The sequence below is a fragment of the Euleptes europaea genome, chromosome 18, assembly GCF_029931775.1.
Source record: "Euleptes europaea isolate rEulEur1 chromosome 18, rEulEur1.hap1, whole genome shotgun sequence".
Classification (NCBI taxonomy): domain Eukaryota; kingdom Metazoa; phylum Chordata; class Lepidosauria; order Squamata; family Sphaerodactylidae; genus Euleptes; species Euleptes europaea.
This window is the reverse complement of record NC_079329.1, coordinates 28,169,486-28,183,712: the sequence shown is the minus strand read 5'-3', so window position 1 is coordinate 28,183,712 and position 14,227 is coordinate 28,169,486. Positions and strand designations below refer to the sequence as shown.

At 48.9% G+C, this 14,227-nt stretch overlaps 1 protein-coding gene across 1 annotated transcript; it reads left to right on the top strand.

The window, feature by feature from the left end:
- Positions 1–3,997: 3,997 nt before the first annotated feature.
- LOC130490830 (tRNA N(3)-methylcytidine methyltransferase METTL2-like) lies at positions 3,998–13,273 on the top strand. The gene is given in 9 exon segments (XM_056864636.1): positions 3,998–4,092; positions 6,090–6,181; positions 6,606–6,976; positions 7,794–7,843; positions 8,737–8,797; positions 9,540–9,679; positions 10,083–10,189; positions 11,111–11,176; positions 13,083–13,273. Coding segments are annotated over 9 exon segments (1,173 nt in total).
- The last annotated feature ends 954 nt before the right edge of the window (positions 13,274–14,227 follow it).

The window sequence follows — 14,227 nt, the reverse complement described above, 5'->3', positions numbered from 1 at the left end:
CCCAGACTTGCCTCTTCACTGCTGCTTTTCCTGCTAAGAGAAGGAACCTTTAAGGCTCAGGATAAATTGTACCTGGCTTCAGGAAGCAGGTGAGTAAGCCAAGAGGGAGGAAAGGTGAGGAAAGGAAGGTCCCGTGGGGCTTTTAACCTTCACATCAGGCCTATTCAGTTTCCAGTCGCTGATCTTGGCCTTCAGAAAAAAACCTGAGGGGGCACTTTTTTGGCAGCAGCAGCTTGAAGACCCCCTGCACCTCACCTGTACCCTCCCATCACTGAAGGAACGTATCCTGAGAGGGTTACTGCTCCCACGCCAGCGTCGTGTTTTTCTGAGTTTGTCCCTCCTCAGGGTACGTGAACAGATACCCCCAGTTATAGACCTCCCTGACGCCTCCGGCCCTCCCCCCCCCCCTGTCACTTCTGAGTCATTCCTGATGATTGGCCCTTCTCCCCATGCACTTACTGAACCTGCCACCCTTTCTGGACAATGCATCCAAGCGTGATGGTTGTCTCTTGCCCTCATGTGCCAAAACAACTAGGGCCTATTTCCTTCTAGGACTGGGGCTCCCTTGGAGCACATCAGTGGCTTTATTCCCCCCCCCCCCAACACACACACACAAGTGTCTATTTTGCAGGCCATGTGGTTTAGTTTCATAGAGGAACATGCAGTTTTGGTCCTTGGACCGGCAGCAATCAGTGCACTGGCTCACGCGCACATCTCTCATGTCACTATTTTGGGTGGTTAAGACCTGTGCCACCTTTTGGAAAAACTAAAACACAGGTTTTTTGCTTGTGTTGAAGAATCAGTTTACCTTATCTGTGACAGCTGTAACTTATCACCATACGCGGGGGTTAACGTTACCCCCCCCCATAAGAATTATAAAATTGTCAGGATATAGGAGCATTATGGGGAGAGTAAATGTGAAAACCGCCGAATGGTAACGACTTTGTTGGTGGGCCGTTCTGAGGGGTTTGTTAGCTGCCCTCTGGTTTTCACTTCTCCTGCACTGCCTGAAACCAGAGAGGAAGTGGAAAGGTTCTCCTCCTTTGGTTAGCGTCTGTCTCCCTTACCTCATGATTCAATGGAGCCATTTCAGAAAGGGGGGGTGGAGAGACAGAGCCGACAGGGAGCTCGGACGCCAAGTGCAGCCGATTCAGTTGCCAATAATTGATATAAATTCCCCTTTGCTTCCTGCCTTTTGGGGACTTAGGCAGGAACCCATAACTGTGGTTGGAGTACCTGGAGTACCCCTTTTTGCCTGGTTGCACGTGTCCAGGGACCTGGCCTAGGTTTGGTGCAGAACGGTAACCTCCCGCTGCAATCCAGGCATCTGTCAACAAGCATCAAAGCAGAATCCTTCGGCCACAAAGTCCTGGCGAGAAGAGGTTAAACCCTTCCCATTCTCCTCTGGCCCAACCCTTCAGTTTTGTTCAAGCCCGTTCTCTCCATCCCCCTTTCCTTTTATTACAAGAGAGATTTCCTCCGTGTGCCTCCAAGGAACTTTGTAATAGGGAAATGGTGAAGAGGGGAAGTATTTCAGTGACGTTCCAACTGCCTTCTCTTAAGTGACTGTTGCCTTATTATCTCCACCACATTTTGTGTGCTTAATCTATACAATCGCAGAGCTTCACTCTGCCATTTGGGGCCTTTCGGTAATGTTGCCATTCCATTTTTTTTAACATTTAAAAGGGAAAGTAAATAAAGAACATATCCGCAATAAAAAAACGGAGTGCCGCTTTCTTTCTTTTCTTTTTTTCATATTTGTGTGCAGAAATCAGTGTGTTGCTGCTCAGCAGTTATTTTTAAATGTTTTAGCAGCTTGGGTCAGAGTAGGTTAAATATCCATGTTATTTAGTAACCTTTTTTGGCACCCGTATTATTTGTCATTTATTGCATGCCTAAAGGACATAAAAGACACATATCGGTGCCCCAAAGCACTTTTTCTGACCGGTACAGACTGCAGTCAAAAGTTCTGCTCACGACTTGAGTTCGATCCTGACAGAAGTCGGTTTCTGGAGGCCGGCTCAAGGTTGACTCAGCCTTCCATCCTTCCGAGGTGGGTAAAATGAGTACCCAGCTTGCTGAGGGTAAAGTGTAGATGACTGGGGAAGGCACTGGCAAACCACCCCGTAGAGAAAGTCTACCTAGTAAATGTCGGGATGTGACATCACCCCATGGATCAGGAATGACCCGGTGCTTGCCCCTTTACCTTTTTCTAATTTAATTGCGCTTTGCATATTTTCCTTGTGGTCTTGGGGAGAAGGATCCCTTAACTACTGAAAATCATTTATGAACAGTTGAAGCTGCCTGTTATAGGCCCTTGGTCCATTTCGCTCACTATTGTCCACTCTACTCTGACCAGCAGCAAATCTCCAGAAGCAAAAAATTTCTCTCGGTTTCAGATCCTTGTAACTGAAGATGGCAGGGATTGAACCTGGGAACTTCTTCATGTAAAGCAGGTGTCCTCACCCACAGCCCACAGGCCTTGACAATGGGTCCAACGTCAAGTCAAACTTCATCCTTGGAACGTAAACCTCTGCTCTGTACACACGTGCCAAGTTTCATACTTGTATCTCAGTGTTCAACAAAGAAGACATTTTTAAACACAAATGGAATTCCAAAGGTAGCCAGCGGTTGAACCAAAAGGTTTTGCTTGGCTTGGCCAATTAGTAAATTCACACCTTGGCTTTCCTTTTTTCAGCTGTGCCCACTGATTCTGGGAAAGGTTCATTACGTGCCTCCCATCCTTCAAATTAGACCTCAAACTAGTGTGGCGGTGCATGAGAGGCAGGAAAGCAGCCCTCCAGAGCAAGACCCACAGTCCTTTGTGACTCGAGAGCTGCATCCGCAGGTGCCTCCCCTTCGGAGCGAGGCATGCACCAAGAGACACCCAGGTGTGCTAGCATGGCAAACAGCACCAGGGAGGGACAAGCATTTTTGTGTGGGTCATATGAGGGCATTCTTTGAGTATGGGAATGCAGCCTTTTGGGGGTGGGTAGTTATTGAGGGGTTCTTATACTTCTAGTATACGTGACCAAGGAGTCATCTTTGTGGACTGGATTACCAGGGAGAGGCAGGCTCAGCCAGCTGCCTGCCCCAAAGGCGTGGCGGCCGCGCTGGCGAAGGAAACGCCGGCGGCTTGCAAGCCTGCTCGAGCGCAGCGCTTCGTGCCATGGGAGGAGCGCAGCCTTGATAGGGGTTGCCAACCTCCAGGTCCTACCTGGGCCTGCGCGATCCCTGCGGCCACCCTTGTATTAAATGAGGGGAAAGTATAATATTAAAGTAATAACTCATAAGGATTAAAAAATATAAATACAAAGGAGATACCAGATATTTGGAGGGAGGGAGGGAGGAAGTCGGTGGGGAAGTCAGTTATAATTAATTATATAACATAATTATATTATATTAATTAATATTAATTAAGTCGGTGGGGAAGTGTTATAATTAATTATATAATATAATTATATTAATTAATATTAATTAAGTCGGTGGGGAAGTCAGTTATAATTAATTATATTATGTAATTATATAATATTAATTATATAATATTAATTATATAATTATATAATATTAATTATATAATATTAATTATATAATTATATAATATTAATTATATTAATTATAATTAATTATATTGAAGACATACACCTAATAAGTTCTTTAATTTTTTATCGACTCAAAGATTGGTTTATAGAGGATGTATTGTCAAATGATCTGTATTGCAATTATTGAAAAAATAAAAATATACAATTAAAAAAGTCCCTCCCCTCCCCAAACCCCGCCCTCCTCAGGCCCCGCCCCCAAAACCTCCCGCCAGTGGCAGCCCTATCCCCGCGCCCCCGCCGCCACGCCTTGTGGGCGGGCAGCTGGCCGGGTCTCTCCCTCCCTCCCTCCCTCCCTCCGTCCCTGCCTGCCTGCCTGTCCCTGGCTGGTGCTGCGCGATCCCTGCGGCCGCCCCTGCCGCTGGGCGTGGAGCGCTGTGCAGCCTCCGGCTCTGCCTATGGCGGCGTGCGGGGAGGGCGGAGGCGGCGCGAGGGCCCCGTTCGGCCGCCGCTTCCTGGCCGACCCGGCCCGCCTGTTCCAGCACAACGCCTGGTAAGGGGGCCGGCGGGGAGGCCGGCCGGCCGGCAGGGGGCGCGCCGCCTCTCGGCCCTGGGCGCTGCGGACCCGCGCCTCCGCCGCCACGTGCTCGGCCCGGCATGGGGGCGCAGAGGGGCAGAACCCGGGGCGCGGGGGCGGCGGGGCTGCCTGCAGACGGATGCATGCCCTGGGTGCACGGCGGGTTCCGCCGGGGCTTGGCCGCTCTCTCTCTCTCTCTTTATTATTTATTTTTTAATTATTATTTTCCCACTTAAATCATATTTAATTTCATCGTTCAGTTAACCTATTTGTATAATGTCACAGTGGGCTAAAAGATCTCCCGGGAATAATTGGCATCCAGACTGCTAGGGAAGCTGGGGGGAAGGAATGTCTTCCTAGATACAGGCTTGCTCTCTGTGTGCTTTTTTTTAACTTTTTAAAATTATTTTTACACTTAAATCATATTCAATTTCATCGTTCAATTCACATGTTTGTATAACAGAAACCTTTGTCTAATCGCTACAAATAATTCCGTCTTGGTGACTTCCCCTCTCCCCTCCTCTATCTATTTTATATAACTGTGGTTCCCTTTGTAATTAAGTTGTAATTCATTATAATATTTCATATATAAGCTTAACTATATATCACATTTTCTTATAATCTAAATTATAACGGTAATATTGTCGAAGGCTTTCACGGTCAGAGTTCATTGGTTCTTCTGGGTTATCCGGGCTGTGTGACCGTGGCCTTGGTATTTTCTTTCCTTCAAAATATTGTCGAAGGCTTTCACGGTCAGAGTTCATTGGTTCTTGTGGGTTATCCGGGCTGTGTGACTGTGGCCTTGGTATTTTCTTTCCTGACGTTTTGCCAGCAGCTGTGGCAGGCATCTTCAGAGGAGTAACACTGAAGGACAGTGTCTCTCAGTGTCAAGGGTGTAGGAAGAGTAATATATAGTCAGAAAGGGGTTGGGTTTGAGCTGAGTCATTGTCCTGCAAAAAGTATCAAAGGTAATGTAATAGGTAATTTTTGCAGGACAATGAAACTGGCATTGAGAGAGCGGCAAAGCCCAGGCAAAACCTCCCGTGCATAAACGGCCTGAGACCTGCTCTACACTGCCAGGGTGGTTTTATTTTGCGGCCATGTTGACATCGTAGCCGTTCAGTGGGGTCCGTTTAAAACCCTCCACCTCCGACTGTGACCCTGAAACGGTTTCAGGGGAGCCTGGTGGCTCCCTAAAGGCGAGCGAGTTGAGGAGGGGCCGTGGCTCAGTGGTAGAGCGTCTGCTTGGCACGCAGAAGGTCCCAGGTTCAATCCCCAGCATCTCCAGTTAAAGGGACCAGGCAAGTAGGTGCTGTGAATAGACCTCTGCCTGAGACCCTGGAGAGCCGCTGCCGGTCTGAGTAGACAATACTGACTTTGATGGACCGAGGGTGATTCGGTATAAGGGAGCTTCATGTGTGTTCATGTGGATTCCAGCAGGAGCTGAGGGCCGCTTTGCCGTCCTTTTCGGAGCCACGCGGCTCCCGGGTTTCCTGGGGAGGCGGCAGACTGACCCGGCTGCCCCTCCAGGATGTTTTGGTGCACGTTGCTGAGCTGGATTCGCCTTTGCTTTGTCGCCTGGGCCCTTTGCTCCAAGATCGGCCCTCCCCCTTCTTTCACCAAGGTTGCAGGACTGCAGTGTTCTCAGGCAGGCCTGAGATGGCCTGGCCTCCCCAGGGCCGCTTGCCAGGCTGGCTCTGAACGGCCAGCAGGGTTCTGGCCTCCGGGGTTCCCCAGGAAAATCAAGGAACCAGGAGCCCCGGTGGTCCCTTCAAGGCCAACAGGATTTATTCCCGCAGATGCTCTTGTGGGTCGAAGCTCCCTTGTTCGGAGGCTCCGAGAAGCTGCTGCTGGAACCAGTTCCGTTAGTCCTTCAGGTGCCGCCAGACCCCCTTTCGATTTCCTGCTGCAGACTGAAAAGGGCTACCCCTTCTGGGGTTCGCCAGGCTGGCTTAACCTTCTCCTTCCCGCAGGGACAACGTGGAGTGGTCCGAAGAGCAGGAAGCAGCTGCGCGAAGGAAGGTGCAAGAGAACAGCACACAGGTGGTCTCTCCGGATCAGCAAGGTACCCCCGACTGCTTTGCCTGGGCCCGTCTCTGCTCTAAGCGGCGGCCGCAGCAACATTTTGCCATGATCCAAAGAAAGTGATCACGCTGGGTTAGTCTGTTAATAGCAGTAGAAAAGAGCAAGAGTCCAGTAGCACCTTAAAGACTACCAAAATTTCTGCTGTTTAAGCAGGCTGTGGAATTTTCTTCCCTGGGCAGAGGTTCAAGGAAAATCTGGCCAAGTGTCTTGATTCAGCTTGTTAATTTAGATGCCCATTGACTTGCATGTTTTGGACCAGGCAACCTTTGAGCAGTCCTTCCACGTTTCAGATGTGGTCTCCTAAAGGGCCGACTCCTGTGTGTGACTTGGGGCTTGCCACTCTTGGCTGGCAAAGAACTTGGTCCTGACTCCGGCTTATTTCTGTTCTGCCCTCTCCTTTGCAGAGGCCTATGAAGTCAACGCCAACCAGTACTGGGACGAATTCTACAAAACCCACGAAGATGGCTTCTTCAAGGACCGCCACTGGCTTTTCAATGAATTTCCTGAGCTGGCCCCAAACCAAATCGTCAGTCGGGACGCCAAGCCTGACTCTGAGGACGGTGGCGCTGTGCAACAGTCCAAGAGCTCAGGCCCTGGAGGCCGCTGTGACGATGGGCTTGGTTTGGTGGAGGAGACCCAGGCCTCGGAGCATCTGTCAAACTCAGAAATGAGCAGCTGCCGGTTGCATACGCAAGTGGAAACAGCATCGCAGAACCTGGAGGCAGTAAAACTGAACGACTTCCCAGGGTCCTCCGCTACTTACCGGATACTGGAGGTGACCGTGCAGTAAAACATCCTCTCCCTCCAGTGCCCTGCCAGATACCTCCAGGCAGTTGTTCACAGGAAGGGGAGAAGTTGGTCCTCATTCTCCATAGCTGATCCCCAGTACAGAGAACAGATGTGGGATGTGGCCATGGAGGGCGTTCTTCCAGGTAGACCTACTGGCCGTGTAACTGGTCCTGGAAGCCCTTCATTTTAGTCTGTTTGTTAGTTGCAGTGAGTGACATGGCCTCATTACAGATCATATTGCGGAGAGTTTTTTCTCTGCAGCAGTATTGCCTGTCCGCTTTGTAGTATGATGATGAGTGTTGTATGTTGAAGAGTGAATAACTTCTCCCTGTTCAGTTTGGAATGATAACACACTAACAAGCAGCTGGTAGTCCCTGGGGCAAACCTGGCCCCTAAGGGAGACGCCGCCTGACCCCTAAAGTCCAGAGGCAGGTGTGGAGGAAGCTGCAGGTGGGGCTAGAAGTCTTGAGGACAGCCTGCCTCTTCGGAGTGGCCCTCTGACCAAGCTAGCTTCTCAGCATATTGGTTTGCCCCGGCTTTTAATTTGGGGGTTTATCTTTCCAGCTTTAAAACAACCTAAGATCTTTTTTATGGGTAGTTCTATGCTGTTCATGCCCCTGGTCTTGTTTTGGTGGTTTCTTGTTTTTGTATTGATTGAATTATTTTAATTGTAAGCTACCTTGAGCAGGACTCAGAAGAGGCTGCGCAGAGATCTCCTAGGTAAAGAAGAGCAGGAGAAGAGAGGTGTCTTTCATGACAGCAAACGTAGACAACCCTTTCGACTCTCTTTGTTTTACTGGCAGGTGGGCTGCGGTGCCGGAAACACGGTCTTCCCCATCCTACAAACCAACAAGTAAGTAAGAGAGACTGTGACTGGATCTTAAGTCAGAGGTTCTCAGTTGATAAGGAGGGATTTTAGGCTCGAGTCCTTACAATTCATTTTGCTTACAGTGGGACTCCAGTGGATTGAGAGCAGATTCAGATGTTCAGAAAAAGCAAGGTTTGGTCCTGGGGGTGGAGGGGGACTGCATCCATTCAGCCTATAGGCCACATCAGCATGGTCCCTTTGACACACGTTTCCTGCGTGTGGCCCAGCTGGCTGGGGTGTGTGCCTTTGGAGAAGGGAGTCAGTGATACAAATGATTTTTCTCACCTGCATTGTAAAGCATTACAGTCCTGGAAGGGTCAGGACTGCTTGTTTATTCCATAGAGTGTTTAAATATTTTTACTTCTGTGGACAAAAACACTTTCATGCCCTCCTTTGTCCTGGGTACCGCCCTGTGGAGTAGGTGTAGAGACGGCAACCTACCTAAGGCCTGCCCCTCTCGGCTTCTTTCCAGGAGCTCCTTCCTCCAAGGGGTTCAGTGCACCAGATGTGGTCTTTTCTCCACCCCACCCCCGTGTTACGCTCACACAAAAAACAGCCCCCCGGCTCTGTCCATGCTGTGCTCCTGGCCACCAGGCTCTGTCCTGCTTGTGTGTGCCTGAAATGTTTCCATCCCGTCCCTCATGCACACCTGGCCTGGTTCTTGGGGTGGCTTTCTTGGCCTCTGTGTGACCAGCCCTTGCCACTGGCATCAGCTGAGGGTGGGGTGGCACTGGCCAGAGATAGTGATCCGAAACTTGGCTGAATTGGGATTGCTCTCTAGTCACGTCCTCTCCTAACTTTGGTTCTGCAGTGGTGAAACTTCCAGCCATCCTCATGCTGAAAATGACACTGACTGTTCTTTCTCTGGTTAATTTCAGGGATCCCAACCTCTTTGTGTATTGTTGTGACTTCTCCAGTAGGGCGGTGAATCTTGTCAAGGTAAAATCAAAAAGAAACACTTGATCTTCATGGCTAGAAGATGGAAAAAGCTTCCCTATTTCTAAAAGCTCACACTCTTTGCTGTTATTTTTTCCTGTTATTTATTGCAGCGTGTGTGTGTGTGTGGGGGGAATCCTACACCTCCTAACATTATCTGTCCCTGTTCTTCCCACAGCCCTCCCCCAAGAGGAAAGAACAACATTTAGGTTCAAAATTAGATTGGAGCGTTTATGCACACTGTATAACAGCCTTAGGCAGTCTTCTGCATGAAATTAACTTCTCCATGGAAATGCTCACTTTTAAAACGTCAGACTAGGATCTGGGAGACCCAGGTTCGAACCCCCACTCTGCCATGGAAGCTTGCTAGATAGCCTTGGCCCAGTCACACACTCTCAGCCTAACCTACCTCAGAGGGTTGTTGTGAGAATAAAATGGAAGAGAGGCGAACAATGAAAAGCCTCTTTGTATTCCCATTGGGGAGAAAAGTGGAGAATAAATGAAGTAAATAAAATAAAGCGTGTCTTAATCGGGGTGTAGTATTTGAGGAGCCCTGATTCTGAGATCTAGGGCAGACAGTGACGTGTTTTGGAACGTGGTGGAGGGGAGATCCAGGTTGAGACATTTAGGCGTTGGGATAGGACTTGGGCAAGTTACTGTGTCTTGGCCTAACCTCCTCCGCACGGCTGTAGTGAGGGTAAAATAATGACCCAGTTGAAAGAGCGATAATCATGTGGATCTACAGGCTCATTCAGAATACGACGCTTCTTGCTGCTTTGCCTTCGTTCACGACCTTTGCAACGACCAGGTGCCTTTTCCAATGCCGGACGAGAGCCTTGACGTAGTGGTCCTGATCTTTGTCCTTTCGGCGCTCCTTCCGGAAAAGTACGTCATGCCACTTCTAAGCTGCTTCTCTTTGCATTGTTTGGATTTGGGGGCCGCGGTGTGCTAATTCTGCTGCACAACTGCATTTTTGTGGCAAGACACTCTATGCGCACAAGGGTTGTGGCTAGGGATACCATTGAAGCTTGTGATTATCTGATTTGGAATACCATTTGGCATTGCACACAATGCTTGGCCACAACAGGGTTGTGATTCCTGAAATTGGGGAGGAGGAAGAGTTCGTCCATTGTTATTTGTGCAAGAAGAAATGGTAAAAAAGGGTGAACTGTGGTGGAAAGATGCATGCCTGTTAAATTCTTCCTTGGCTCAGTTAATTATGGTAGACTGAAAGGTCAGGAGTGGCTGCCGAGTCTTTCCTTAAAACTTGCTTTATTCTTCCCCCAAGAACACAGAGCATCATCAACAGACTTAGCCAGCTTCTAAAGCCCGGTGGACTGATTCTGTTACGAGATTATGGCCGTTATGACCTGGCCCAACTCCGCTTCAAGAAAGGTACGTTGGAGCATTGATGCAGGGATGTATTTTCTCCCTCTGCATCTCTGTTTGCTCTTAGAAAAGAAGAATTAAAGAAGCAGACAGTAGAGCATTTCTGAAATGGTGCGGGAAGGAACCCATAACTGGGTTTGTGCACACGGGAGAAGTTAATTAAATATGTTCCTCTCCGTGGATGAAAATGGGGAAGGGAAGGTTGGGTGGTGTTTGGGGATTGCTCATGCTTTCAGCCAATAGCATTATGTCCCATAAGAGCCCTGCTGTATCAGACCAGTGGTCCATCTAGTCCAGCATCCAGTTTCACACAGTGGCCAACCAGTCGCCCTACAGGGCCTAGGGGCCAAGGCATCAGTCACCCTGATGTTGCTTCCTAGCACTAGTATTCCAAGGCTGACTGTCACTGGATGTGGAGGTTCCCTTTAGTCACCGTGGCTAGTAGCGCTTGAATCTGTCTAATCATCTTTTAAAGCTATCTATGCTCATGGCCTCAATACATTCCTTGGTAATGAATTCCAAAATTTAATGACTCGTTCAGGAAGGACATCTACTTTGGATATATTGCCTATCAATTTTATGGGGTGCCCCCAAGTTCTAGTATTATGGACAAGGGTGGAAAAGTTCTCTTCGTCAGCTCTCTCCATCTCATGCTTAATTTTATAAACTTCTATCATGTCCCCCCTCTAGTCATCTCTAGTCATCATCTTGAAAAGCCCCCGACTCTTTAGCCTTTCTTCAAAAGAAAGGTGCTTCAAGCCCTTAATCCTCCTGCTTGCCCTCTTCTGCAGCCGTCCAGAACTGCAGCTGCTATTCCAAATGAATACCGTCTCGGTGTGGCTTTCTTGGCCTCTCGTTGTCTCTGAGCTGCTCTGAGCAGTTAGCATCAGTGGAGCTGTGACCAAAACCTCCCTCCTTCTCTTCTAGGTCAGTGTCTGGCTGATAACTTTTACGTGAGAGGCGACGGCACCAGAGTTTATTTCTTCACGCAAGGTAACTCGCAAGCTGCCTCTTGGTCCTTTGAAGGTTACTGGTCTTGAGGACCAAAGCCGGTTGGCTCGCTGGGCAATAGAAACCAGACGGCAGTGAAGCACTGGAATTGCCGAGTGGGGGTCTTCTTGTCAGTGAACCGGAGGGCCTCCTTGTCAGGGCGACTTGCTCCATTGACAGGGCAATGCAGATTTTGGCACACTGTCCCAGTTCCTGCTGGAGTCAGCCCCCCCCCCCCCCACAGTTCATGGCTTGCAACAGCACAGAAGAAACTCGAACACTAACTTTGAACTAGGCTGGCCCGGAATTACAGACGGGTAGTAGAAGGAGGTAGATAGAAGGGTGCTGAACGGCATCTGTTGTGAAAGGCCCAGTGGTCCATGCAATGGAAAACTGGGTGGGAAAGGACCCCCACCTGTCCACCAGTGAGAAGAAACACTTGCAATAAGCCTTGTTTTAGTCCCTGTTTCTCTTGGCGAGACAAAGGCTGTTACCGCACTTGTATTCCCAGCAATGTATTAAGAGTTTGAAAATGTTATAAAAAATCCTGTTCGCACTTCCTATGTATTCCCACCGATGTATTAAGAGTTTGAAAACGTTATAAAAAATACTGTTCGCACTTTGCTTGGCCCCTTTAGCTGTGAAGACGTCTTCCAACCATTTATAAGCCGTGGTATCCAAAAACCCTTTTAAAGTGATGTTTTTTACAACATTTTCAAACTCTTAATACATTGCTGGGAATACAAAGTGCGGTAACCCCCTTTGGTGAGGCGATAAAATCTGTCTGCTTGTGAATTAGATGATGGCAGCTGCAGCAGATTGATGGAAGTTCCCAGCAGTAGGTTATGGAGACGGCCTGGGGCAGGAAGAGTGCTCCCTCCCTCAAGGGCTTGGCATGGGGCTTGAATGGCCTCTGTCCTGCTCAGGAGGGATTCAAGGGTTGCACCTCATCCCCTAGGGGAAGCCTGCACCTCCTGGTCAGGGTCCAGAGGCCTCTCAAATAACCCTGCTGGAGGGTGGGTGCTCTGAGCACTAAGCGGGGGGTACAGCTCTAGCCTTGCGGTCCTTGGAGGAAGGGGGGGCATAGCTCCTGTGGCCTTAAGTGAGCTTTCCCCCCCCCATTTGCTCGCACTGGGCTTGGTGATTTTCTGCCTCCCCCTTTTTTTTGGCAGAAGGGCATCTTCATTGAGGGCAGAGTTGATGCCCACTGCTCTGTCCCCCCACCTTACGAGCTAGTCTGTTCCAGGCACGTAATATTTGTGAGATTTGATGGCTTGCTTGCTTTTTGATGTTGTCAGATGCTTTGAGCATACGTTGAGTAGAGAAGAGTGGGTGAAAAGCACCCATATAAATAAGATCTTCTATGTCGTCCTCTTACCACCTCCCGGCTTCTTAACCCAGCTCCTGCCCTCTCCCTCCCTCAGTTCATTCCTCCACTTCCTGGTAGACACAGATTTCCATGACAATCGAATTATGCGAAGTACCGTTACTGGAAACTATAGTTTGCCTACAATCCAAGGGGTTTTTGATTCTGGTTTATAGCTCCTCTGCTGCCATCCCAGTTGATCTAGCATTGGATAATCTCTTCTGATCAGCAGCAATTCTCTGGCAGGGCAGGGACTTTCCCATCATCTGTCACCGATGATCCTGTAACTGGAGATGCCAGGGATTGCATGCAAAGCATGCGCTCGGCCCTTGAGTCGCAGTCCACTGAAACTGAGTGTCATGTCAAACCACAGAATTCCAACCCACCAGAAAGGGGAGGGCAGGAGAGAGGATGCAAGTCCAGGGTGTGTTTCTGACGGGCAAACCACAGCTTAGCTGTGATGATGAAATTGAGCCATCTTTAAAAGCTGCCTTCGATGGTCAAGCAAAAATGTTTTTTCTTTTCTTTCCCTCCTTTCTTCAGACGAGTTGGATTTGCTCTTCTCCACAGCTGGCTTGGAGAAAGTCCAAAATCTGGTGGACCGCCGCCTCCAGGTGAACAGAGGAAAACAAGTTACCATGTACCGGGTGTGGATCCAGTGCAAATACCGCAAGCCCCTCAGGCTGAGGAGAGACCAGGAGACGAACTCTTAGGACCATGGCAGCTTCTTCTGAGGGCTGCCCCATGACACAGGGGAAATCTGCAGACCTGGGACAGTGGCAGGACCCCTTAGTGCTGGTATCGCAGGAACAGAGGCTGTTACTGCACTAGGTATTCCCAGCGATGTATTAAGAGTTTGAAACTGTTATAAAAAATACTGTTCGCACTTTGTTTGGCCCCTTTAGCTGTGAAGACGTCTTCCAACCATTTTTTAGCCGTGGCAGCCAAAAACCCTTTTAAAGCGATGTTTTTAATAACATTTTCAAACTCTTAATACATCGCTGGGAATACCTAGTGCGGTAACAGCCAGTTTGCTGGCACTGTCCTCGCAACCGTTCCTGGAGTAAAAATTTAAACGGGGAGCGGGCTTTTTGGAACATTTTAATACTCCTAATGAGCCTGAGGGCCCATTGTGACCCCACAGTGCCCTTGTAGTCCTCTAATTTGCAGGTCTGCCTCTGAACTCTCCAGGCTAACTGTGGTGTCCATTCTGGCACCAGCATCGCTCAAACCCGCCTCTTTCTAGGCCCAGATGGGACAGCCCCCCTCCAGCTGTTGATGTCCGCAGGGGAAAGGGGAAGCGGCTTCCAGATGGCCAATCCTCCTTTTCTTAGCATTGAATCAGATTTCTTCAAATGCAGGAATGTGCGTCATAAGAGATTCTTTGTAGGCAGAAACCCCTTCTGTGAGTAAGACAATGTTGGAGTGATGAACGCTCATGAGACAGACATTTTTTCAGGTTCTGTAAAATCACAACTTGCATTTTTCCAGTCCGCAGGAGGGTGAGGGTGATCCTGTGAGTTTATTTCTCTGCCACACTACATCGTACAAGGTTACCATTCATGCAAACAAGTTTTTGTTTTTCAGAATTAACTTTATTTCCCAATATTTAGTTTTGTGTTTTTAGATCATTTTGGCTACCTCCTGCCTCTTAGAAGGCTTGAAACAGAGGTCAGTTGCCACTTTCT